General features: G+C 36.3%; 1 protein-coding gene across 2 annotated transcripts in view; it reads left to right on the top strand.

Annotated features, from left to right (window-relative positions):
- The window catches only part of adam10a (ADAM metallopeptidase domain 10a), a 76,030-nt gene that overhangs the window by 39,912 nt on the left and 8,856 nt on the right, over positions 1-27,262 (top strand). The window contains exons 3-9 of one of the 2 annotated variants that reach the window (XM_048184317.1): positions 6,819-6,937; positions 13,365-13,523; positions 20,023-20,123; positions 20,417-20,578; positions 20,672-20,764; positions 21,797-21,980; positions 26,334-26,497. In XM_048184317.1, coding sequence (XP_048040274.1) covers positions 6,819-6,937; positions 13,365-13,523; positions 20,023-20,123; positions 20,417-20,578; positions 20,672-20,764; positions 21,797-21,980; positions 26,334-26,497 — 982 coding nt within the window. The remainder of the gene's footprint in view (positions 1-6,818; positions 6,938-13,364; positions 13,524-20,022; positions 20,124-20,416; positions 20,579-20,671; positions 20,765-21,796; positions 21,981-26,333; positions 26,498-27,262) is intronic. The other variant, XM_048184318.1, reaches the window with a different exon arrangement.

Raw genomic sequence — 27,262 nt, 5'->3', positions numbered from 1 at the left:
AATTCCTGTTGCTGTATCACTCTGTCCTCATAGACATATATAACTGCCATTTATGCTAGTTGGTGTCATCTTTTTTTTTTGACTGTCATTACTCTGCATCAGAAATGTGCTTATATTCAGATTAAGGTGATGAGCTGGTGGATGTCATTCATTTCCGATGCATTACTGTAACGTAATTGAAATTGTTGAGTGCTGGGTAATTACAGCACGTGCTGGATGGAGAAAACAAATTGGGTCTTACTGGGATTGGGTGGGTGGGATATTCCCGAAACTGACTTAAGCGGTGAAAGTGACGTGTTGGGGGACAAAAGATCTCAGTGGGAACCCAGATGGCTCCCTTGGGCTTTTTGGATGTTCACACAAAGGAGTTTGCTGGGCGTTTGACAACTGCAAGAGAAATGCAGTGAGTCACTTTGGAGCTAATGAAGGCTTGCTGGTGCTCAGCTGATGAGGGGGCCGTCTATTCTGGCTCTGAGGTCGAGTGCTATCAGAGTCTAATGATCTGTTGGTGGTGGGACCCATTAAAATCACGATCAGCCGTCTGCTTGCATATTAGGGATAAATGAAATAAATTGTGCCCCTTTCTTTCGCTTTCCCACAAATATTTTTGTAGTGTGGCCATCATTTTCTGTCTGCATATGTGTGTTGTTTAGATTTGCTGAGTTCAGTTTTTTTTGTGATTGCTTGTATTTAATGGCAAACAGACATCCCAGATGTTCCCTTCTTGTCATCAAATGGAGATTAATATAGCCCTCTGCAGTAATGATAAGTGGAAATGCTGCTAATTTATTTGAAGAGCAAAAGTGGAGACTGTGGTGCTCTCTAATCTAGCACTGTCTTGACCCACAAAGTATCTCAGAGGAATTTAGTTTTTCTGGTTCTGATTCTGATTCCTTTTAATGATATATGGTTTTGTTTATGCTTATTTTAGTGCTTTTGAAAACAAAAATTCCATTTCCAAAGGATGAGAAAATTTTGTAAATTATTAATACAAATAAATTAACTTAAAGGGTTAGTTCACCCAAAAATCTGAGAGCAACGGAAACTTTTATGCTTCAAGAAGTTCATAAAGGGATCGTAAAACAAATCCATACGTATTGGGTGGTTTAGTCCAAATTTTTTGAAGAGACTCAATCGCATTTTATAATTAAGGCTTTTTTACTACATTTAAACATTGATCAGCGAACATAAGCAGAAGCTCAACCGAACCTGAATGACGCACAAGATCAAACCTCTTCCGGAAGCTCAAATGTGTGCGTAACACACGAGATTGAACCTCTTTGGTTACGCAGCACGTTCCACAAGACGTTTGATCTTGCGTATCATTCAGGTTCGGTTGAGCTTCTGCTTATGTTCGCTGATCAATGTTTATATGTAAGTAAAAGCCTAAATTAAATCTGTTCATCATAAACAGCAATTGAGTCTCTTCAGAAAATTTTGATTAAACCACGCAATACATATGGATTAATTTTACAATTTCTTTATGAACTTTTTGAAGTGTCAAAGTTTGTTGCGTACCTGTCTATGGAGGGACAGAAAGCTCTCAGATTTTTGTTTTGTGTTATGCATTTCAGTACAGTATTCAGTCTGTATCAATGGGAAGCAGTGCGCTCGTGAGAAGAGTTAATGGACCTAAATATCATTGGAAAAGAAAATGGAAAGTTTGCACCTCCTGACCCTATTTATGAAAGCTGTACTTGTTCTTACTTTTTTTTTTTTTCTTGTTCTTTCTTTCATTTTCTTATTCTCAGCGCCTTGTAGTTGAGCATGCATTCTCTTTCATATTTTATGAATAGAACCAAAACATTTTAAATTAGGCATAGGATAATTAGCCTAACTGCTGAGAACATTTGGCCATAATAATGATAATTTTTAGCTTGATGGTATTTTTTTTTATTTTTTTAAACTGCTTCATCATTCCACTAGCAGAAGCGCCAGAGGTGGAGATATAGAAATCACCACTATTTTTAAACATCTGACAAATGTATTGACTCATAAGTATATGATGTATAAGCTTCTTGTGCAAAATGACTTAGACACTGGCTGTGAGTTTGAAAATTTGTAAGTTGTGAAAATTTTGTCAGTGAGTCAGGATGGACTTTCTGCGTTACTTCCTTCCATGTAACATTTCAACAAGTCTCACAAGAAAGAACATGTAATATGCCCATTCCTTGAATCTCTGCTACTTTATCCCCATAAATGGTAGTTATTGTTACCTGTCAGTGCTTGTTCTGAGGTATGCGTGTCTTTTATGTGTTAAAGCTGGGGTTAGTGACACTGTATGAATGGTATGAACATGTATGTTCTACAGTACTCCTAATGTCCTTCTGTTCTAGAGAATCTGTACTTCTAGCTGTTATGTTTGCTGCTATATGTAAGTTTCCCACATTAAAGTTCAGCTCAATTTAGAATCAGTGTGTCGCACAAACCTCCCATCTGAAAGAATTAGTCCCCCTTAAACATGAAAATTCTCTTTTCATTTACTCAATCTCATGTCTAAATCCATTTGACTTTTTTCTGGGTACTTTTATACTTTTTTTTGTTTATGATTTTAAAAGAATAGATATTAATTCAAATTAAATCGCTTTATTTTAGTCCTTGCTTAAAGAGAAGATGGACAGAAGTTACCCACTTTTGATTCAAAAGATGGCGAAATGTGTTATCTATGTGTGTCACGTGGTGTAATATCCCTTTCAAGGGGACGAGAGACTATCCTGTGCTTCCCATACATTGATATTTATTTGTGGCGGCCCTCCACAATATCAACATTGACCACCACAAATACATTTAAACTGTTCCCGAAATCAGTTTTGGTGGGATGTGTGGGAGAAGCACTGTAATAGCAATGTCTCACTTCATGAATATTCATATAATGAATGCACTGAAAAGCCCTCACGCTACTCATATACCTTTGTGTCAGATATCAATGCTGAGAGAGTATAAGCAAATGCTATAGATAAGACGGTAGAACAGCGTGAGTAATCTTTAAAAGATTGTGATCTCGAATCAAACACCCACACGATCGTATTCCTAAATGACAACAATTCGTCTGTCTACTATTAAACCTTTGACAAAATCATATTGCAACATTCAAGTCTGTGTTGGTGCTGCCGCTGATCCAGAGAGAGTCATTATTATGGTATCATTATTTCTGTGATACAATAGTTCAAATGATCATAGAAGTACTGGGATAAAAGTATAGTTCAAATATAAAATACAAATATACTGATGTCTACAGTAGCGATCAAAATAGTTATCACCTTTTGAAAATGGCACTTACAATAACAACTGCATCATTTACATTGTTTCAAATGAATATATTGCAATGTCTAATTGCAATACTTGTAGAATCGCAATACATATCGTATCGGCACCCAAGTATTGTCTTAGTATCGAATCGGGAGTTGTATCGGGAGATCGTCGCAGCCCTAATTTCTGTGGTGCGTCTGGTTTCCATGAGGAAAACAGCTTGTAAATCATACAGAATGATGTTTTTTTTTTTTTTTTTTTTTTTTTTTGAAAATGTAAAAATGCAGAAAGTTTTCTGTTTTCAGTTTTCTATATATACATGTTTTCTTGTAGGAGTAAGATTAGGCGTTGTCTATAATGAATATAATTACCTGTACATAAAAACAGTAGATGTCTATGTTATGTCCTCATATGGTTGAGCAAACGTGTGTGTGTGTCTGAATGTGAAGGATAGTTTTAATTAGAGAGTTTTGAGAATGACCTGACCTCCTCCACCTGCCCATTCTCCCTCCAGGACTCTCTGTCCTTTAATTTCCTCTCTTTTTTCCTCCTACTCTTCTTCATCTCTCTCTCTGTTTCTCTCACATTGTTGTTCTCCCTTTCCTTATGTCACTATTGGTGTATGTTTGCTGTGAGTTTCACAAAGGCCAAACCTATGCTGGGTGGAGCACAGAGCTTTTATGGACAAGGAGTGTTTATTATAGGGACGTAGCCCCACCCTTTTGCCTTTGAGTCTTCCTGTTCCTGTACTGAGCCTTTTATGAAATTCAGCTTTGTTTTTATTAGGTCAATACTTTGTGTTATTTTACTCATTACAGTGAGTAAATATCTTCTCTCTAGCTAACATTATTCAAATCTCCCCTATTGAGGCACATCTTAACCACATCACTGGCTCCTTTAGTCCCTAATGAAGCTTCACACACACACACACACATCCACACAGGGGCTCAGAGGTACCACTGAAGCATGTTTGACGCCTGATCCTGTTTATCCTGAGGGAATCCATGAGCTGGGTGGTCAAGGCCAATTTAACGCAAGACATTTCTTTCTCTGCTGTCAACAAAACAAATGACTGATTTAATTTGCACACAAATTACTCTGCAGAAAGCAATGTGGGTATCAATAGACTTGTTTTGTCATATACGTTTCTCAACCCTTGCAGTTTTGTTTATTAAATTATTCGGTGAACGACATGTTTGGCTGGTAGGTGTCAGAGGCAAACCTTTATTTTGAAAGTGATAAGAATGTCAGCGCCTAAGCACCTCCATCTTTATTAGTTTACTGTCTTTGTTTTAACAGTTCCGTCTATTAAATGATTAGACAGAACTGTTAAAGGCACAATATGTAAGATTTGTGGATTAAAATATCCAAAAACCACTAGAACAGTGTTATATATTTTGTTGACTTGTGTACTTGCATTATCCCAAATGTTTACAACAATGTTTAAATCCAGAGATATCAGCAATTGTAACCAGTGTAACATCTTGTGTTCGTCGCCTGTCATTGATGTCATAGCCGCACTACCCTTGATTCTTCCATAGAAACCATGGAAACACCAAATACGCTTTAATATATTATAGTTGCGTCCCAAATGACGCACTATACACTATACACTTATACACTATGTACTTGTGCACTATGCACTCATCCATGTAGTGCCTGAATTGTATAAGGTTATTTTGTCTTTTAACATTGGAGTTTGATACCCCCTCCACCTCCACTACGTAATTAAAGCTGCGACAGTTGAGTGCATGAAGTGTCCAACATTCCACACTTTGTTTTTTCCGTTAATTTAGTGCATCATCCGGGTATTTAAAGTGCACTTTTTCTTTTTGGAATTTTCTGTGTGAACGTACTACTCGTACTACACTTTTTATACTTAAAAACGTCATAGAATAGTGCATAAGTACGCGAAATGGGACGCACCTTTTGTGTTTTATTAGACAGTTGAGTAGTTATTTGGATATCTTTATTGACAGAAAGCTAATTGTTGTATAGCTCAACATGGTTAGTCTTAATCTCTTGTTTTCTTGATTTACCGCGAGTAACATGTTTTCACCATGTCTCAGAGAGACACTATTCTGTCAAGTGGCTAACATAGCATAATCAGAAAGAGCTTTATTTGTAGTAACAGTAATACAGCATTAGAGATATTTGCATTCATCAGGAAGCCGCTTTTAAAATGCGGGGTATTGAAATTGCGTTTGAATGCACGCTCCCATTTACTTTCACTTTCAGCGATCGCACGTACTCTGTAAATATGGAGCGGAGGCGACCCTTATCCAACTGAATTAAATGTTTTTTATTTAAATACAAAGCAAAACGACAGTGGAGGTGTAATGTAGTAGTAGCGGTGGCATATTCTTTCCTAATCATCCTAACCACTCTGTCATGGCAATATCATGAGACTACTTTTCGCCTCGACGAGAAATCTTGTCACATTTTAGTCTCGCGAGATCTCGTGACACGAGATCTCGTCACACCCCTTCTATCTAGCTTACTGCAGTGTGCAACAATTGTCTCATGTCAGTCACCAAGTGAACGCAGAGTAACAAGTAATTAGAATTAAACTAAAAAATTGGAGGCGGCAGATATTAAGCATAACTTTATTCGTAAAATAAACATGAACAGCATAACGAAAGGAGCGGCAGCTGCCAACTGCGGCATATAAGCATAATAAAAACCGTAACGTAAAATGTCTCAGGCTCTCGGTCCCGCCCTGCCCTGGTTCATACCACTGTAACGTTAATAAAACTTTAATACATTAGCTCATCCATGAACGTGATTTCTGCCTGACTCCCGTCAAATGACTTTCCATCGGCTGTGGAGGTGAAGACATCACCTCCCATGATTCCACACTCATGCACAGCGTAATGAAGCTACGCCTTTCTTAATGTTTAAAATAAGCGACCTTTTAAACAAAGAAAGTGGATGCTATATGAAAATGTATTGTTACAGCATTTGTCTTTCTAATAAAAATGTGATCGATTTGAAAGCCGTTTTGGCTGTTATGAGAAGTATTTTAAATCCATTTCACAGATCCAAAGATTTCCAGTGCAGAAAATATGTCTGCAGATTCTTTCTGGGACTGATGGTGACTTGTTTTCTTCTCATTAATCCACCTTGTATTCACCTAGACATCCAGCGCACGCTCCATTACATGTCAGAGCTTCATGAGTTAATAACCCAAATGAATTATTTTGAATCACTGTGAGTCATTCACCAGCACCTTGTATTTTCTGGTGAATCCCAATGCCCTATGAGCTGATGGGAAATGGAATAATCTGAAGGGAAGATATGATTTGATTATAAATGCTAGTAAATGAGGGGAAAAAAAATAATTTTGGCAGAAATGCTAGTTGGCAAACTTACCTTATTCCTCCCTTTATAGTTACAGTAATGAATCATAACTTTTGGCTCAGGCTGTTAGTATATTGGTGTTTGTTGCACAGCATCTCAAATATTGTGTGTATTGTACGTATTCATCTCTGTTGGGACACATTGTGTACATTCACGGGCAACTTCACAGTCCATTGATCTTGTTCTTTTTCTCTGTCTCCTTCCATCAGGCATTTTAACCTTCGGATGAAGAGGGACGCCTCTCTCTTCTCTCCTGATCTGAAGGTGGAAGTTTCTGGAGAAGAGATCCCTTACGACACCTCTCACATTTACACTGGAGAAATTTATGGTGAGTATGGCACCTTTCCAGCACTATGTCATAACATACTTGCACATAAAGGCATGTGTCCACCTCAACATACTTTCTGCACTGTTGCCATGGAAATGTTGCCTAATTAAATAACTATTATATTTTGTATTTGTACAGTGTTTTTAAATATGTAAAGTGATTTTGTGCAGCTCATGTGAGGAAGAGAGAATTAAGAAACAGAGGAGATAGTGAGGGAATATTTTTTTATAAAACAGCTTGTGTTTTATGATTTAGAAAAATGCCTCAAATTTTGGGGGCAAAAGAAAACAGAGTTGTTGTCAGAGAAAAAACTAAAATATATACACTACTAGTCAAAAGTTTGGAAACATTAATATTTTTAATGTTTTTTAACCGAAGTCTCTTGTGCTCATTAAGGCTGCATGTATTTAATAATAAATATAGAAAAAACAATAATTACAATTATTACAATTTAAAATTATGGTTTTCTATTTTAATATACTTTAAAATATAATTTATTTCTATGATGCAAAGCTGATATTTTCAGCATCATTACTCCAGTCTTCAGTGTCACATGATCCTTCAGCAACCATTCTAATATGCTGATTTGATGCTCGGTTATTATCAATGTTGAAAAAAGTTTATTCAAAATATAAATCTTTTCTAACAATATAAATATTTACTACCACTTTTTATCAATTTAACACATCCGTGCTGAAAAAAGTATTAATTTGTTGTAGTAGACGTAATGATGCTGACAATTCAGCTTTGCATCACAGAAATAAATTATATTTTAAAGTATATTAAAATAGAAAACCATAATTGTATGTTATATTTATATATATATAATGACACTGCACACCCCATTTATCTCTCAATTAACCCGTTTAAATTAATTTCTGCTTAAATCCTCTGACACAATATTAATACCTAGATTTTTTTTAAATTTTTTTTTTTTTTATCATTTTTATCAAAAGACACCGCAAATTGTTTTATGTAAAATATGTCTTAGTCTTATTCTCAGCCTTAAATATGTAACACAAAAATACTCTGCTTGGACAGTTTATGTAATTGGCTGGTTCTTATGTTAGATTATGTAACTTTCTGCTGTCTGCTGTCACTGTTGATTTTAATGCCATCAATTAGCATATTTTTAAGTTTTGAGCATTTCAGTTTCAGTGTTTTCAGAACTCATCTTCTGCACAAGTGAATGAAATGTCATGTTCTATTACACTTCATTTTCGCATGATCATTTCTGAGGCTTCTGAGTTGACACCATGACCTCACACTAGTGAATGCCTTCAGAACAGCTGCCTCATCACCTTATTCTCATTATGTCCCTTGTAATGGACTTTGAAACCAGTGAGCCATTGAACCTGATTGATGATGGGTACAGCTTGCGATAAACACCCATTAGTGATATCTGAGAATTACCCATGTACTTTAAATGATGGACAGACTGCCTATTGGAGGATGAAAACTACTTTCCTTTTTCTCTGCATCTGATCAGGCATCTTTATCTGACTCTCAGCATCTCCCTTGACCCTAGCACTGACACATCTTTTCAGTGTCTGAATTGCTCTGACTGGATTCATGTAATTTCCTGCTCACCACAGGATGTTTCATAATAATTGGTATTGGGGATTGTCAGGAAATGACGTTCATGTGGAGATGACGTTCATCTGTTGGTAAGGGTGAGCGGATGACTTCAGGCCTGAGGAAGTGAATGTGGTTGTGTGTGTGTGTGTGTGTGTGTGTGTGTGTGTGTGTGTGTGTGTGTGCATGCGCGTCAACAGTAGTGAAGACAAGATGTCTCTGCATTGTGACTATAATGAAACTATTTTATTTAAATTTACTGTTGATGTAAATATACTATAAGAAAATGAACACTGCAAGATTTACTCTACAACAATGCACTAGAACTGTTTTAAAATGATAAATGCAGGAAGTTTTGTTTCTTACAAACCAATCATATTTTGTTTTTTTCATTTTGTACATACACTGATTCAAAATTTTGAAGAGAAAGTAACTTTATTCAGCAAAGGACAAATTAAATTGATAAAAACATCACAGTAAAGACATTTATAATGTTACAAAAGATTTCAATGTCTAGTAATTGCTGTTCTTTTGAATTTTCATTGACTATACGCCATTTCAGCCCAAGTAAAATATGCAAAATATGACATTATGAAATTCATGACTACATTTATATACATTTTTGTCAAAATCAAGACTCCTTTCAATCTCTTCTAGCATTCTGACTCTTTCTCAAAAAGGCTTAAAATGAAAGAATCCTTAAAGGGATAAGTCACCCTAAAATGTAAAGTAAGTTATAATTTCCTCACCCTGGTTTTGTTCTAATGTTGTATGTCCTTCTTTCTTTTATGGGCCACAAAAGGAGAATTTTTTTAAAAAAATGTCCCGCTTGTTCATATAATGGCTGTGAATAGTGACCAGCATCAAACTTTTTAAAAAAAGACAAACGCATCACATAATGATCTCATGCTACACATGCTGTATATTCCAAGTGTTCTGAGGGTATACGATAGGGTTTGGTAAAAAAATGTATTGTATCATTTAACAGAATTCTTGACCTTGGCCGTTGGTCTTCTCTGCATGGCTACACGCCATGCGCGTGTGTGAGAAATTAAGATGAACAAAAACACGACATGAAATACAACGCATGTAACCTTCTTCTCTTCCCATTGTGTTCGTTATAACAAGAAGTTATCGTGTTGATATCGGTCAACTGTAATTCTGTCATCAGACAAATGGAGTTCCTGTCCTGTGATATTTGACTCAGTGTAGAAAGTACTTTTTTGGGATTTCTTGTATTTCATGTCGCATTTTTGTTAATCTTGATTTCTCACAACGTGTGTGCTTTTTCTGGGTGACAGATTGAACTGCGACACTAATAGAGTCTCATCATTCTGTGATAATTTTGCATCTTTATTAAAAAGCTTGATGCTGATCACTATTCACTGCCATTATATGGACGAGCGTGAGCGGAACATTTTTTTTATTTTTGTTTTTAATTCTTTTTCTGGTCCATAAAAGAACGAAGGGCATACTACATTAGAACAACACCAGGGTGAGTAAATGACTTCATTTTCATTTTAGGGTAAACTATCCCTTTAAGCTCACACTCACAAATGTTCGTATTTCACCATTTCACTCCCTTTTCTCAACCTTCCCCTAACCTTCTTGCGCTCTCTCTCCCCCTTTGTTATCCATTAGCACTCTTTGTGCTCTCTGAAGGATAAACATCGCTCAGTGCTTAATCTTGTAACCTCTAATATTCACAAAAAAGAGTCTGAAGAAGTCTGGGATGGTGCAAATTCTCTGTGGAATGACGATGGCTTTGACATTAATAGTCATTCTCTCATTAGCATTTCTCTCTTTTCTGCTCTCTTTTTTTTTACTCTGAAGTGGATGTCATCTCTACCCCAATCCTCCTCATTAGCCACCAGAGTACTTCTAGTCAAATTCAGTCCATTTATTAGGATTGACTTCATAAGAAATTAATATTTGGAGATGCTGTGCCAATATCCATCTTGGCTGCTGCTTGTTTTATGTTCTTGAGTGTCTTCATGGTTCACCTCATCAGCTTTCCTGTTGTTTTAATCTGCGAACATGAGAACAGAAGGTCAGGGAGGGATGGAGGAGAGCAGTAGTTTAATGTTACACAGGGTGAGAGAGTGAATCTCCTCTTTGTGTTATTATCAGTTTTAGGGATGAAGAGTTCAAGAGCTTTCAGAGCTTGTTCCTTTCTGAAGAAACCTTCCAGATTGCAGGTTCTTCTTCTGTGACTGAGAAACAGACAAAATACACCACCGCTTTCCCACAGCCTTTTAACTGTGATAGCAGAGAGCTCCTGATAAGTTCCTGTGTTTTATTGCAATATATTTTCTTTTAAAGCACTTGTGGTTCTTGTTCTAAGGTCCCAATGCTTGTGAAACATTCAAAGATTCTCTTTCATTTCTCTTGCGTAAAGAAGACCATCATTTGAAATGCGCAAAAATGTTTTTTACTTTCGATTCCATCTTTTGTTATTTAAAGGGGGGTGCAATGCTATTTCATACATTCTGACTTATTTACACTGTTGAAGAGTTGGATTCTCATGCTAAACATGGCCAAAGTTTCAAAACACGAGTTGGACGCATGATGGAGTATTTCTGTGCCAAATGATTACTTCCGGTTTCGGAGAGTTTTTTTCAAGTATGTCCTTGTATGACGTCAAAAGAGAGCGGAATTCCTTGTATAGGCACTTCTCCCTGATAAGCGTGCGCGCACACATCACCCAGAACAAAAGCAAGAGCACGCCCATCAACGCGTTTCGTTCGGGATACAGAAGCCAAGAGATTTTTCAAAAATGGCTGTGTCCCAATTCAGGGGCTGCACCCTTTGAAGGCTGCATACGTCATTGGTCTCATTTAAGGAAAATAGCCGTTAGATTGCAATGTAAGAAAGAAATTACAGTATTTTACACCTCACAATGAATATGTCAATTTTATTATGGTTACTTTTCTTAAATATGACATCCTTGATGAAGTATTCAGCCTTCAAATGTGACCTCCGAAGGACGAAGCCTCCGAAATGAGACGCAGCTCCTGTCAACAAAGGAGTGTGTTTTTGGTTGTGAGGGAAAGATTACCTTTTTCAGCTTCCCAAAGAACCCAGCGTTAAGGGAACGGTGGATGAAGTTTGTTTTTCCGGGGCAGCAACGGAGTATGCACGTATGTTTGTTTGTTCCTGGGATTTCGGTGATGAATACTTTTGTAAACAAGTCCCAGTTCGGCGCTGGATTTGCAGATCGCGGGTGGTGAGTAAAGCTGCATCAGATGTCTGTGTGTTGTTGGCAATCGATCTTCATGCAAGTGCATATAATCTAAACAACACAAACACTTTTGTTCCCTTTGTATTTATAATGATGTTGCAGCTAGCAGACATCGCAGAAGCTGCACACGCTCTTTAGCTCTGCCCACAGCACTGACGGCAGATACGCCTCCAGGATCTCGGCTTTTTCCGGAAAGAATCGGTTTAGCGTATCTATCTTTTATAAATATGACAAAACTAAAGACTTTTCGGAGATAAAAAGGATGCATTGTTACTCTATATCAGTGTTTCTCAACTCCAGTCCTCGGGACCCACTGCTCTGCACATTTTGTATGTATCCCTTATTTAACACACCTGATTTAGATCATCAGCTCATTAGGAGAGTCTGCATGAACTGAATTGAGTGTGTCATATAAGAGAGACATACAAAATGTGCAGAGCAGTGGGTCCCGAGGACTGGAGTTGAGAACCACTGCTCTATATGTACTCAAGATTAACATGAGATTGGCAGAAACTGTGTGATAACCCCCCTTTAAGAGTTCATGAACACACATTCAGAACTTGGCAATCTGTTTGAAATTGAAGCAGAATTTTCCAGGATGTGCTCTGTCAGCGTAGGAAGCTCCACTCCCCTGTTTGTTTCTGTGTTGCACTTCAAATTTTAGTGTAGTTTACTTTCACTGTTCCTTGATGGTAAAATAATTTTCCCTGTTCCTCACTACCAAAAAATGTCTAAAGACATGTCTTTTCTGAGTACTTGACTGTTAACCCATTTGTATAATGGATCTATATGATGTTTTGCCTTTTTTACTGTATGTAGTGATTTTGTAGATTTTTTTTGTTGATTGTTTTTGCTTCATATCAACAGTATTTTTAATGTATTTTAGTTATATTTATCATTGTTTTACATGCATTGTGAGATGGTTTAGGTGGTGTTATTGTCGTTTTTTTCTGTAATTGGAATATTTTTCTTATCTAAATCTTTGCATAGGTTTCTATGGGAGTGTCTAGAAAAATGTTCCCATTGGTTGCTAATGTTATATTTATAACATATTTACATGAAAAATACACCTATAAATATTGCAAAACAGCTGCATAGTATGTTTTGAAAAAAATAAGCAAATAATTCTAATGTAGTTACCTCTGGCACAAACCTGAGCATTAAAGTGTTAATGCAGTAATTCTTAAAATAAGAATATTTTTGTATCTATGTTCTACTGTCTCACTTTGTTCTTGGTTCTGGCTGGTATTTTTGCAACATTTCAGACAATTACTGCCTCCTTATTACTCATTTTTGTTGTTGTGTCCTCATTTGTTAGTCACTTTGAATAAAAGCATTTTCTAAATCTGTAGATGAAGAAGAGGTATGATTTGATTGTCAGAGACAGTAGCCAGGTTGCTGAGCTCATTACTGTTCTAAAGGTCAAGAGCTTAGTGGTGTGGTGTGTTTATGATGAGGAGATCATAATATGGAAGCATTTCTCATTCTTCCTCTGTCATATTTCATGACATGACCACTGTCTTCAAGCATAGAGAGAGAGCTGTTTCTGTACCCTGAATGACTTTACAATTGCCTTTGGTCTTTAACCTTTGGTTTGTTTTTATCTTGCAGGTGAGAAGGGCACTCTGACCCATGGCTCTATCATTGATGGGAAGTTTGAGGGTTTCATTAAAAGCCATCATGGAACATACTACGTAGAACCAGCAGAGAGATACCTCAAAGACCAGAATGTGCCCTACCACTCAGTCATCTACCATGAGGATGACATCGGTGAGCTAATATTAGCAGTGGAGTGACCTATCACTCCTATGCTTAATAATCTCCTGTTTCATACTCTGCATGTGCCGAGCTTACTGATTGTTTTTTTTTTTTTGTATGTAGTGTTAGTATAGTTTATGGTTTGCTGAGATATATTTAGCAAACAAACTTTTTATACACTACTGTTGAAAGGTTTGGGGTCAGTAAGGTTTTTTAATTGTTTTTGAAAGAAATCTTGTGAAATATTATTACAATTTAAAATAAATTCATGTAATTTTATTCCTATGATGACAAAGCTGAATTTTCTGCATCATTATTTCAGTTTTCAGTGTCACATGATCCTTCAGAAATCATTCTAATATGCTGATTTGGGGATCGTGAAACATTTATTATTTTCAATGTTGAAAATTATTGTGCTGCTTAATATTCTTGTGGAATGATATATATATATATATATATATATATATATATATATATATATATATATATATATATATATATATATATATATATATATATATATATATATATATATATATTTTAATTAAAAATGTGCAAAAAGAACAGCATTTATTTGAAAAATAAATCTTTTGTAACAACAGTATAAAAATCTTTACTGTCACTTTTGATCAATTTAATGCATCCTCTCTGAATAAACGTTAATTTCTTTAAATATCAAAAATCGTACTCACCCCAAATGTTTGAACAGTAGTTTACATAAATAAAAGTCATTTGAAGCTAACCAGATGCTCAAGTCAGCTTTAGATACTGTAAATGTAAATAAACTGCTTTCAGTATAATCAAGTTTATACATAGTTGAAGATCCATATCATGTTTGCTTCTTTTTTTTTGAGCTGATAAATGAATGTGTCTGAGTGGGTCTGTCTCCAATCACTGATGTTTTGAGACTCTCTTGAGTGTGATGAGAGCTGTTAAAATGGCTGGATTATGGAATTGGTTTCAAATTGCATGTTTTGATTGCTTTTGGATGGAAAAGTGCTGTTAATGTTGGAATCACAGCATATTATGATGGTCATTATTATCCTATACTCTTTTGAAAAGGTATTTTGGATCATGAGCATGAAATTGGGTGAATTAGTGTAATATAAATCATTGGCACACAAATAAACCAGTTTAGAACACAGCAAAATGCAGTGAGCCTCCCCTTCTCGCCTAAAGGCACAAAGACTACAACGTCAAATGCAATAAACTTGAGGATTGTAATATGCACTAGACTTTACTATGTTTTGTCTCACTCTCCCTATCTTGCATTCTGTCATTCACTCACCCTCTCAATCAAACATAGTGGTGCATTTTTGATGCTCCTCAGTCTGATAAAGCCTCTTAAATACTAGCATATGTTATCACTGTTATAATATCTAGTACAAAGAGGTGATAAAAAAAATTACATCATAGCCCTGTCAAAGATTAGCTGCTTGTAAACTGGTATGCTTTCCTCTTTATATACACTGCTGTCCAAAAGTTTGGATTCAGCAAGATTTTTTTATTATTTTGAAAAAAATGAATGCTGGGAAAAAATGTATTAAAGCGGAACTCGGTAAGATTTGCGAAGCTCCCCCTACAGTTTCCTTCAGTGAATCACACTGTCATAAATACTCCAAGCGCAGCTCTGGACTACAACGACTACAACGCTCACCAGCGCAGTAGTTTTGCAAATACAGTACAAGAAAGAGGAGGTGGGTAATTTGCAAATACAGTACACTCGATGGAGGTGGGTAATTTTCGAAATTGTCTTATAAAGTCATAATATATACATTGTTTTTGAATTACCGTAAAGCATTTTGTCACTCTCGCGTGAACGTGTACATGAGGCGAGATTGTGTCGGGTCGATGCAGCTCAACTTGCAAGTGCTGTATTCTGGCGTAGACGTGCCAGATGAGGTTAGTGCTCGCCTCAAACACACCACTACAAGTCAATTAACCATCGTAAGGACTTAGAAAACTATTTATGAAGGTAAAAAAAAGTTACTTAGTTCTGCTTTAATGTTCCCTATTTTTAATATTGATGATAATAAGGAATTTCTGTGAGCACCAAATCAGCATATTAGAATGATTTCTGAAGGATCATGTGACAATTCAGCTTATGTTTTAAAATATATTAAAATAGAAACGTTTTAACGTTTACATTTTTAATAATATTTCACAATATTATGATTTTACTGTATTTTTGATGATAATAAATGAGAATAAGAGCTTAAGAAACCTTCAAAAACAAAAATGTACCAACTTTTGAACAGTGGTGTACATTTAAAGTGGATTATTCTGGTGCTGGATGCTGATTGGTCAGTAAAGATTTCTTAAATATATACAAAACAAGGAAACTAGCATTTGCTGATTTATAAAGTATAGTGTTAACTAGGTGCGTAACCGTACAGTTCTAACCGTGAAGTTCTCCACCCATGGTTCGGCACACTCTTTTCTTTATTGAATTTTTTATTTTTATTTTTTTTCCCCCTGAACATAACCAAACGGTGAATAATTTTAACCATTAACCACTAGTGTTACCGGCATGTGGAAGTGCAAAAGGAAATGGAGTGTCCACACAGCTCTGTCATTCTAGTTCTGTGAAGTGGTAAAATGCTCAGTATCAGTATTGGTTGTGGGAAAAACATGACTATCTCTAGCTTACGCACATACACCATTGTAGATTCAGTTAAATCATCAGATGACTGGAAACCTTGCTGAAGACACTATAACGGCTCACTCCAGCTTGCATGTTGAGTGTGCTCATGCACGATAAGTGAGAGAGAGTTTATCGTCATTTAAAGAGAGCTAATGTATGTTCACTGCAAGAGTGGATGAGGTCAGTTTGGAACTGTGAGTTTGTATCAATGGGAGGTAAAGAGAAAGAGTTAATTGTAGCTGACAGTGGTCTATTGAAGCACAAGGATAGAGGTCAGAAGGAGAGGGGAGTGAACTCTGGGTCACTTACTGGCTCATGCCAGGCTTAGAAATGTGGGTATGTTTCTCCTCTTGAAACATACACTTACAGGAAAACCTTACTGACATTAAATGATAGAATCAAAATTGTGAACACTGTAATTGGCTCAATTTTAATCAATTTGTTTAAATAAGGAAGACTCCTGTTTGACTAAAGCTAAATGTTTGACTAAATGTTTCTGACATTTAAATACAGATAAGTTCTGTAAAAAAACATTTATAGTTTGTAAAATATACACTGATGTCTATGGAAGTGGCAGTAATCCTTTCAAATATAATTTGACAACGTGTTTTATTGATATCCGTTATTCACAAAATGAATAGTGCCCCATTGTTGTTGCCTTTTGGTGAATTTTTGGTTTTGAAGCTAAAGTATGTCACACAGCCTAGGCGATTCATGCAGAACCATCGACTTTTCGCGTGTGGGTGGTTAAGGGGATCTGTCCAAAATTTTACAAAATAAAAATTTTTAGCCTTCTGTTAAAATGAATTTTGGTGATCGACTGAACTCAGCGTACGCTAGGTAGTGAAGTATGTTAGACTTCATAGAACAGCCCCTGATTCACAAAATGCGCTGTACAACATCAGATAAGGTGCAGTTCACCTTGTGGTGTTTGCAAGGCAATTTGGTTGTTTCTATAAGCTATAAAATATGTGAAAGACTGAATTGATGCATGACTTGTATTCGTTATGTTCGGGAATAGCAACAAATGCATTAATGAATGTTCTCGCTGTGATAATTCAAAAGTGTAATCGAATATGATGACATTGCAGTAATTATTACAGTGAAAGAATTATTATTATTAAAGTAAAGTTAAAGTTTTATTATAAATAATACAGTCATTTTTATTTAGGGGTTAGTATTTTCCACACGAAACGCAAACAGTTCATGACGCCCCTGCATCTACTGTACTTTATTGATGCATTTGCCTCTAACCATTTACCTCAATCCCATGATGCCTACTCACATTGGGTTTGTTTCAGGACCAGCAGAAGTGTCATTTATACTTAATGGTCCACCGTAATGGAGTTTTCTGAGAATTTCAGCTGGTATTATTGCATATTTTAATAAGCTCAATCTTCACAGTATGGTTTGTTAATACTGAAACTCGACACTTGCCACTTGAGGCATGCACAACCTGTCACAACAGCAGTTGGATTTAGTCTTGTGTTTCTGAGTGGTTGTTTGTCAGTTTATTTGTGTTGTTGTTTTGCTGTTCATTACTTTACATTAGCAAAAAACATGTCAGTACATGAATAACTTCCAATCAAACAATCCACATTTTTGTGTTAATTTTCTCAAGAGCAAAAATAAGAATCTGGGATTTCAGCTAAAAGCTTGCCATGCTTCCATTTCGATTACTTTGACAAGCAAGAGGCTTTTTTCCTCTCAGAAGATAGATTTCTATTCTCTCTTTGAGGCACTTGTCATTTTCTTTTGCACTCGTTTCCTCTAGACAGATGTCTCTCTTGTTCTGCCCACCGTAATTTGCATTTGAATGGGGCTGCATTCAGTGTGGAACAATAAAAACCTCACAGAGAAGAAATGGAGTTGTTGTGATCAGAGTTCAGAGTGTCAGTTTTTCCCTAACTACCACCAAGACACTTTCAACCACATACATATTCTCTTTTCCTCTATGCCCTCACCTGACAGAGATGTCTGTACATGCTTACAATATTCCACCACAGCCTCTTTCTGCTTGAAGAAAACATTGCTCAAGTTCTCTCAGGAGAGAGAGAGATGTTTTTAGGTGTGCTGTCTCACATCGAAAGCTCAGTATCTTCACACTTCCCGTACACCTTTTGGCCTGTCACTCATCCAGGCACGGACAGGCTAATGCAGCAGTTCCACTCAACCAGAAGATGTCATGCACATGATGCTGAATTGTAAAGATTATTAAGAGAGTAACTCATCTGGGATCCTCAGCGTCTACGTGTGGTTATAGTTCCCTGTAGAGTTCTCATAGATGCTCCTCTGTCTCATTAGACAAACTCTCTTTTTTCACTGAGTGTCTGGCAGGCCTGGGACTGAGAAACCATCAGAATAAACCTGTCATGGGTAATTAGACTGGTACACATGCACTCTGCTTATGATCTATTGTGTTATTTTTATCATTTCTTCAGTCTGTTCTTATCTAATCTATGAGTTGGGTCGATACTCCTCTGGTCGTCAGTCTTCTGTCAGTAACGAGCTGATTTTTTTTGTCAGAATGACACCCATGCCCAATTTTAGGGCAGTGAATATTCCTTTCTGTACTGACAGCATTTTACATTTTGATATGAATATTATAAAAAGGCCTGGGAGCTTGAAATAACATGCCTGAAATAGTCACTTTAAATTTGCATTAGTGTAAGGCTGAATCCAGAGGTCCTCAACATAATGGTCACATCAGCATCATCATCATCAAAAATTTCTGTTACAGAATGCTCCAAATGTTTGATAAAACAATTGAAATTGAAGTCATCTTTGATTATAAGTAACAGACAGGGTCATGAGTCAGTTTGTCAGATTGTGTCAATTGTGTGCATGTATATATGTGCCTGTGTGTGTACTTGCTAAATTTTGGGGACAAACCGAATGTCCTCATAACGATAGTAATACCAGTAATTTTTTAATCATACAGAATGATGTTTTTTGAAAATGTAAAAATGCAGAAAGTTTTCTGTGATGGGTAGGTTTAAAGTTAGGGATAAAATATAGAGTTTGTACAGTATAAAGATCATTATGTCTATGGAAAGTCCCCATAAAACATGGACACCCATTTTGTGTGTGTGTGTGCGCAGAGGCTTCCACCTACTGGCTTGCATTTTTTGGAGGCACTGCTCTCTCGAAAGTTAGATTGCATATAGCAGATCACTTCGGTTGACTAACCTGCCAGCAGGAGGGGAGCAAGTGCTTTTTGATTATGGATGCTGGCAGAATTTCAATATAGACTTTCCATTAAAAATATACAATATCTAGAGAGACACTCGATTATACTTTCATTTTCATTTCTGCTGATGTTTGGTTATTGCAAGCAGAGAAAGCAGGATCCAGAATGAACTTTCTGTCAAAAATAATTCTTACCATGCATACTTGCTATAATTTTATTATTATTATTATTATTATTTTTCATTTATTTATTTATTTTATTTTTTATGCTCTGCAGCTACAAAAAGGGTGAGATGTCAAATATCAGTAGAAAATTTGTTCTGTTCCCATCACAGTAACAGAAATAGGTGGACTTGGTAACAGCTATGTGTGATAATACTCTGTTCAGTTTCTTCGCTGAGAGGCTTCGCCTCAGGATAAATGTATAATTTTGACTTGGTGTCTTTTCAGTTATGTATCATATTCTGTTGAGAAATACTGAGGTTTAAAATAGTTAAAAATAAATAAAAAGGAAGATTAAGTCTAAATAAAAGGGTATAATTAAATGATTAAAGTTCAGTTAAGTAAAGGTTAAGTGCAGCAGGCTGCTTAATTAGAGACTGCACATGTTAACAATATAGTTTTGAAATGCACAAGCATTGAGTTGCATTGGTTAACTCTTGATTTTTCTCTTCCCAGATTACCCTCACAAGTACGGAGCAGAAGGTGGCTGTGCAGATCACTCTGTATTTGAGAGGATGAAGAAATACCAGGCATCTGCAGTGGAGGAGCCCACCCAGGTCAGCGCCAACAGCCCTTTCTACAACTCAGCTGAACACCACTGATATCACCAGCTAGCACCACGATTCTGATCTCACAATACAAACAAACAAAGAAACCCCGACACACAGGGAGATCTGGAAAATTTCCTCTTTCCCATGATTCTGAAGTTTCGATTTCGATTTGATACCTTGCCAGAATACACCAGAGAAAGACTAAATATTGATTTGAAATAAATGATTCTCTATATCTCTGTGCCCAAAAAATGTCTGTCTTCTCAATTAAGTTCTTATGTGTCCTGCTGTTTTCTCAGCAGCAGACAACCCGTGTCATTGATGAAGAGATGGCTGATGGGCCGGTGATCTTGAGGAAACGTCGTGCAGCACAGCAAGAGAAAAATACCTGTCAGCTCTTCATCCAGACAGATCACCTCTTTTTCAAATACTATGGCACCAGGGAGGCTGTGATCGCACAGGTACACCTTATGCACAGGTGTCTTAATGGCAAATGGTGCCTGCTGTTTTTTTTATATTACACATTTATAGGGTTGTTCTTTTGGGTTATGCAGATTTCCAGTCACGTGAAGGCCATTGACTCCATCTATCAAGGCACGGATTTTCAGGGCATCCGCAATATCAGCTTCATGGTGAAGAGAATCAAGGTGAGTGTGTTTCTCTCTTCACTGTTATCTTCATTTCTTTCTCTCTCTACATGAGATGTGGTGCATTCTATTATGTGAATGTCATTTCCTATTGGAATTGTAATATGCATTGAGACTGTTTGGTAGTTAATGTAAGAATGTCCAGTTATTGACATATTTAATCTGTGAACTTTAAACAGGATATTCTTCTTCTTATCCATCATGATTACCTCAAAGGTCGGTCAATATGTAACTAGTCTATCTTAAGCTGTTACAGTTGTACAGAGGGGTTACAGATCTCACTTAGTATTGACCAGATGTCAATAAAAGCTTCTCAGTCCATGTACTGCAGCTCTTTTTAGTCCTGGGCTACTGCTCTACAAATAATTCTGTTGCTGTTTAAAGGGTTAGTTCACCCAAAAATGAAATTTCTCTCATTAATTACTCACTGTCTTGTCGTCCCAAACCCGTAAGACCTTTGTTCATCTTCGGAACACAAATTAAGATATTTTTGATGAAATCTGAGGGTTTCTGAACCACACATAGGCAGCAACGCCATTGCACCTTTCAAGGTCCAGAAAGGAATTAAAAGTCATTGCTAAAATAGTTAATGTGAGTACAGTGGTTCAACCTTAATTTTATGAAGCGACAAGAATACTTTTTGTGCGCAAAAAGTCAGAAGATGAACAAAGGTCTTATGGGTTTGGGACGACATGAGGGTGAGTACTTAATGACAGAAGTTTCGTTTTTGGCTGAACTAACCCTTTAAGGGGCTCTTCACACAGAATGTGTTTAAAAACAGTTATGGACAAAAGTAGGGTTTTTTTGAGGCACAAAAGCAAAATTTAACTTGACAGTGTTTTAATGCAATATTCTTGAATGAGACAGTGAAAAAAGTCAGTGATGACCATCCAACACTTTTACATAAAAAACAAATAAAAAAAACTCAAAGGAGGACACAAAATGTTAGATCCATCCTAGATCTCATGTAGATTGTACAAATAATACCCAACTGTTGTTTTAAACTGAAGTCTGTTTGTGTTTCTTTTTTAGATCAACACTACCGCTGATGAGACAGATCGCTCTAACCCTTTCCGATTTGCCAACATTGGTGTTGAGAAATTTCTAGAGCTTAACTCGGAGCAGAATCACGATGACTACTGCTTAGCCTACGTCTTCACAGATAGAGACTTTGATGATGGAGTCCTGGGTCTAGCCTGGGTCGGGGCTCCTTCAGGTATGATCGGAGCTGCACATACAGGGTGTGTGAGTGAGCCAGTGTCTGCTAATCAGAAATTAAATCAGCATGGATGTTGGGAGATGAGGTAGAGGATGCAGGGCTGAAGACCTGCAAATCAGGCTTGATGTTAATGAGTATTAATGCTAATGATTGAATGTGGGACTGGTCATGTCGTCGCCATTACAATCAGCCTGATGATAAATCTATCAGTGAAAGTCCTCACACTGTGTGTGTGTACACATGTTTACTCTGCTATGCTTTGGAGCCCTATTTGTCCCCAGATTTTAGTAAAAGGGATAGTTCACCCAAAAATTAAAATTCTGTCATTTACTCGCTGTCATGTCTTTCCAAACCTGTATGAATTTCTTTTTTTTTTTTTTCTTTTTTTTTCTGCTGTCATCAAAAGAATGATGACAATTTTCGTTTTTGGGTGAATTATTCCTTTAAAGGTGCCATAGAACGTCTTTTTAAAAGATGTAATATAAGTCTAAGGTGTCCCTTGAATGTGTCTGTGAAGTTTCAGCTCAAAATACCACATAGATTTTTTTTTTTATTATTAATTTTTTTAACTGCCTATTTTGAGGCATAATTAGAAATGCGCCGTTTCAGGCTGTGGCCCCTTTAATTGCTCGCGCTCTCCGCCCCCTCCCGAGCTCTCGACTCTATCACTGCATAAACAAAGTTCACACAGCTAATATAACCCTCAAAATGGATCTTTACAAAGTGTTCGTCATGCAGCATGTCTAATCGCGTAAGTATGGTGTTTATTTGGATGTTTACATTTGATTCTGAATGAGTTTGATGGTGCTCCGTGGCTAAAGCTAACATTACACACTGTTGGAGAGATTTATAAAGAATGAAGTTGTTTATGAATTATACAGACTGCAAGTGTTTAAAAAATGAAAATAGCGACAGCTCTTGTCTCCGTGAATACAGTAAGAAACGATGGTAACTTTAACCACATTTAACAGTACATTAGCAACATGTTAACGAAACATTTAGAAAGACAATTTACAAATCTCACTAAAAATATCATGATATCATGGATCATGTCAGTTATTATTGCTCCATCTGCCATTTTTCGCTGTTGTCCTTGCTTGCTTACCTAGTCTGCTGATTCAACTGTGCACATCCAGACGTCCTGCCCTTGTCTAATGCTTGAACATGGCTGGCATATGCAAATATTGGGGACATACATATTAATGAGCCCGACTGTTACGTAACAGTCGGTGTTATGTTGAGATTTGTCTTTTAAACAAATGAGATTTATATAAGAAGGAGGAAACAACGGTGTTTGAGACTCGCTGTATGTCATTTCCATGTACTGAACTCTTGTTATTTAACTATGCCAAGATAAATTCTATTTTTTATTCTAGTGCACCTTTAAATGTGTCCTTTGTGGTCATCTGCATTTGAAAAACTGATTAAATAATATAATAAAAATAAATAGTATTATTTAAATTAATTATAATCATAATGAATTGCATGTTAAATAATTTTAAAAAATAATAATTAAATATTGTACATTTTTTTGGTCTGGGGTTAGGATCAGTCTGTAGTAATTGTTTAGATTCATATAGACATAATACAAGTCTAAGATTTTTTTTTTTCTTTTTTGTAGTTATCTAAACTGCATTAGTCTCAAGGTAAAGAGAAGTTGAGACAAGGGCAGAGCAACATCCATGCTTTGCATACAGAATAGATCCATAAAGCTCAACACAACTTGCCTTTCAGCTCTGCTTGATAAAAACCCTATTAGTGTTTTCTTTAATGCAAACTTGAACACCTTGAAAGTGAGAGATTCTTTTCTTCACCTTTAATTTGTGTTCGTTTCTATTCATGTATTCATGTTGCTGGGGAGGTGTGCATCCCTCTCACCTCTTTGGCTCATTCAAATTGTGAGATCACTCTGAGCACTTCAGTTCAGTTTTCTGCCTGCTGTACAGACACTCACTAATAGACAAATGCACAGCTTGTTGCATAAACGCATAGTTTCTGGTTAATTTATTACAAAGTTTTGTATTAATTTATGTTGTCTTGTTTAAAGGATTCAGTGACTTGAAGACTTATTAAGATGCGTAGCCTATTGTAAGGCAGTTGAGCCCTTATTAGGGCAATTGAGATTTTGCACCAGATGGGACTGAATGCTTATGCATATTTCAGTTTTTATTTCACGATACGGATATTTTTGAGCATAAAACAAGCTAATTTCTACATAACCTTTTTTTTCAATGTCACTTTGAAAATAAAATATCCCAGAGAACAACACTGCAATATAAGGTCTGTAATATATAATTCAACAAAAAAGGAGAATTAAGTCTTTACACTTAAATTAAAAAACTTCATTTACACTTTAACACTGTTCTTGAGGGGGAACACAAATGCTCAAAAAATCCTGTCAATCAATAAAGGTAAATTGGCATTGTTTAAGTTTGCTACTTTGATCTCACTCAGGCTAAACACCACGGACAACAGCAATTGCTGTCTTGCTAAACCACTCAGATGGGTCAATAAACTTATCATCATACATGTTTATATGCATGTGTGTTTGTATCATTATTCAGGGAACATAACAGAAAATTCATTCACACATTTACAATTTGATGCTGTTAAACCTATGCTAATAATGTATTTTGTATAGCTCTATTTGTCATTAAAAGCGTTGGCTTTAGATGACAAATTTCAAAAATATGTGACACTCAACTCTTAGGTAAAGATTCTCATTGTGAGATGTGTAGACCACCCATTACTTGCATTACTACACTACACTACTTCAGCCAGTACACTGGCTTTAGCCAAATTTGAACAGAAGGTGTGTTGGAGTACTTTGCTTTTGTGGACATCTGAGCCACAGCTACAGTTTGATCACTTCATTTCTAAACTTCTCAGTGTTGATTATTTAATCAAGTTTAAACACCAGTGTCACCAAAGAACATTTCCCCCATCTTCCATTGGTTGGACAAACAGATCCCCAAGTCTCATCCCCAAACTCACACCATTGGTTGAGCCAGTGTTCCTGTGCCAGGATGGTTGCGATACTCAAACAAACAGAGCAGCAGGTTGACAGAGCAACATTATTTATATTAATATAGCTATAATATAGCTATCTCTGCATATTAAATTAAGATAGAAGTTTGACTTTAAAAATGTATCACTTTGATTACATTCACGTGATGGTCTTGGGATGCTTGTATAAATTATTTATTCATGTTTATGAGTTGAGCAAAAGCGTGTTCCTTAAAGGTGCCCTAGAATAAAAAATTGAATTTACCTTGGCATAGTTAAATAAAAAGAGTTCAGTACATGAAAATGACATACAGTGAGTCTCAAACTCCATTGTTTCCTCCTTCTTATATAAATCTCATTTGTTTAAAAGACCTCCAAAGAACAGGCAAATCTCAACATAACACTGACTGTTACGTAACAGTCGGGATCATTAATATGTACAACCCCAATATTTGCATATATGCCAGCCCATGTTCAAGGCATTAGACAAGGGCAGCCAGTATTAACGTCTGGATGTGCACAGCTGAATCAACAGACTAGGTAAGCAAGCAAGAACAATAGTGAAAAATGGCAGATGGAGCAATAATAACTGACATGATCCATGATATTTTTAGTGATATTTGTAAATTGTCTTTCTAAATGTTTCGTTAGCATGTTGCTAATGTACTGTTAAATGTGGTTAAAGTTACCATCGTTTCTATCACAGAGACAAGACTGTCGTCATTTTCATTTTTTTAAACACTTGCAGTCTGTATAATTCATAAACACAACTTCATTCTTTATAAATCTCTCCAACAGTGTGTAATGTTAGCTTTAGCCACGGAGCACCATCAAACTCATTCAGAATCAAATGTAAACATCCAAATAAATACCATACTTACACGATTAGACATGCTGCATGATGAACACTTTGTAAAGATCCATTTTGAGGGTTATATTAGCTGTGTGAACTTTGTTTATGCTGTTTAAGGCAGCCGCGAGCTCGGGGGCGGGGATCACGAGAATTTAAAGGGGCCGCAGCCTGAATCGCCGCATATTTAATGATGCCCCAAAATAGGCAGTTAAAAAAAATGAATAAAAAAAATCTATGGGGTATTTTGAGCTGAAACTTCAAAGACACATTCAAGGGAGACCTTAGACTCATATTACATCTTGTGAAAAAACGTTCTACGGCACCTTTAATGAATTCACCATTTAAGAATGATGGAGATACTGATATCATCATTTATCATCAATTTTTTACCTTTTTTTTTTTTATTTCTTTTATTTATTTATTTATTTATTTTAATTTATCATTTAATTTAAGTTTTATTTAATTAATGCTTCTCTTATGTGTCGTTTCAGGCAGCTCTGGTGGAATATGTGAAAAGAATAAACAGTACTCTGATGGAAAGAGGAAGTCTCTGAACACTGGCATCATCACAGTGCAAAACTACGCTTCACACGTTCCCCCTAAAGTCTCCCACATCACCTTCGCTCATGAGGTCGGACATAACTTCGGCTCTCCGGTGAGTCCTTCTCACTTCATGTGCGGCATCCTAGACAGATTAGCAGTAGACTACACACCTCAGCTGAATCCTTTATGAACAAATTCATAGCACACATTACAGTACTGCCTTTGAGGCCTTTAAACTGTCAGATTGATCTAGCCAGACTGTTATAATATCCTGACCTAGAATTTGCTCAATCCTCTGTAGCTCGTTTCAGTAAGCAATTGTCAAGAACTGGCCCATGGCCCATTGAAAAATAGTGTTGGATATTTTCAGTCTAGTTTTTTATTAGCTGCAGGCCAATTAAGATGTTTCTTGCTTCTGCCAAATACATATAGTTCAGCTATGAGGAGAATATTTTTAGAATAATGATATTTAATTACCTTTTATAAAGCATTTTTCTCACACTCAAAGTTTTTTAAAGAGAATGTAATGGATATTTGCTACCACCACTAATGTGCAGCATCTTCAGTACCTGAATGAAGCAATAAAAGCTATCACCGATTGAAAAAAGAAAAAAAAAACTCAAACCAACCTAAACCTGGTTTTCTGGTTTTTAACTGCTCTCCCAGTCTGGTCAGGCTGTCCTGTGTACATGGGCAATATTACAATGCCAAAATTGGAGAATTTGGTGTTTTAATGATAAAAGAGATACAAGTATATTCATTTCAAGGAGCGCCCTGAGATTTTTAATGATCACACAGAATCAAGACTTCATTTAAGCATCTTTTTTTACAGTATATTGTCCCTTCCCTATCCCCGTTATGTTGCAATAGGGCCACA

The sequence above is a fragment of the Megalobrama amblycephala genome, linkage group LG3, assembly GCF_018812025.1.
Source record: "Megalobrama amblycephala isolate DHTTF-2021 linkage group LG3, ASM1881202v1, whole genome shotgun sequence".
Taxonomy (NCBI): Eukaryota; Metazoa; Chordata; class Actinopteri; order Cypriniformes; family Xenocyprididae; genus Megalobrama; species Megalobrama amblycephala.
Note: the sequence above shows the minus strand (reverse complement) of the source record. Positions and strands in the feature narration are given on the sequence as shown.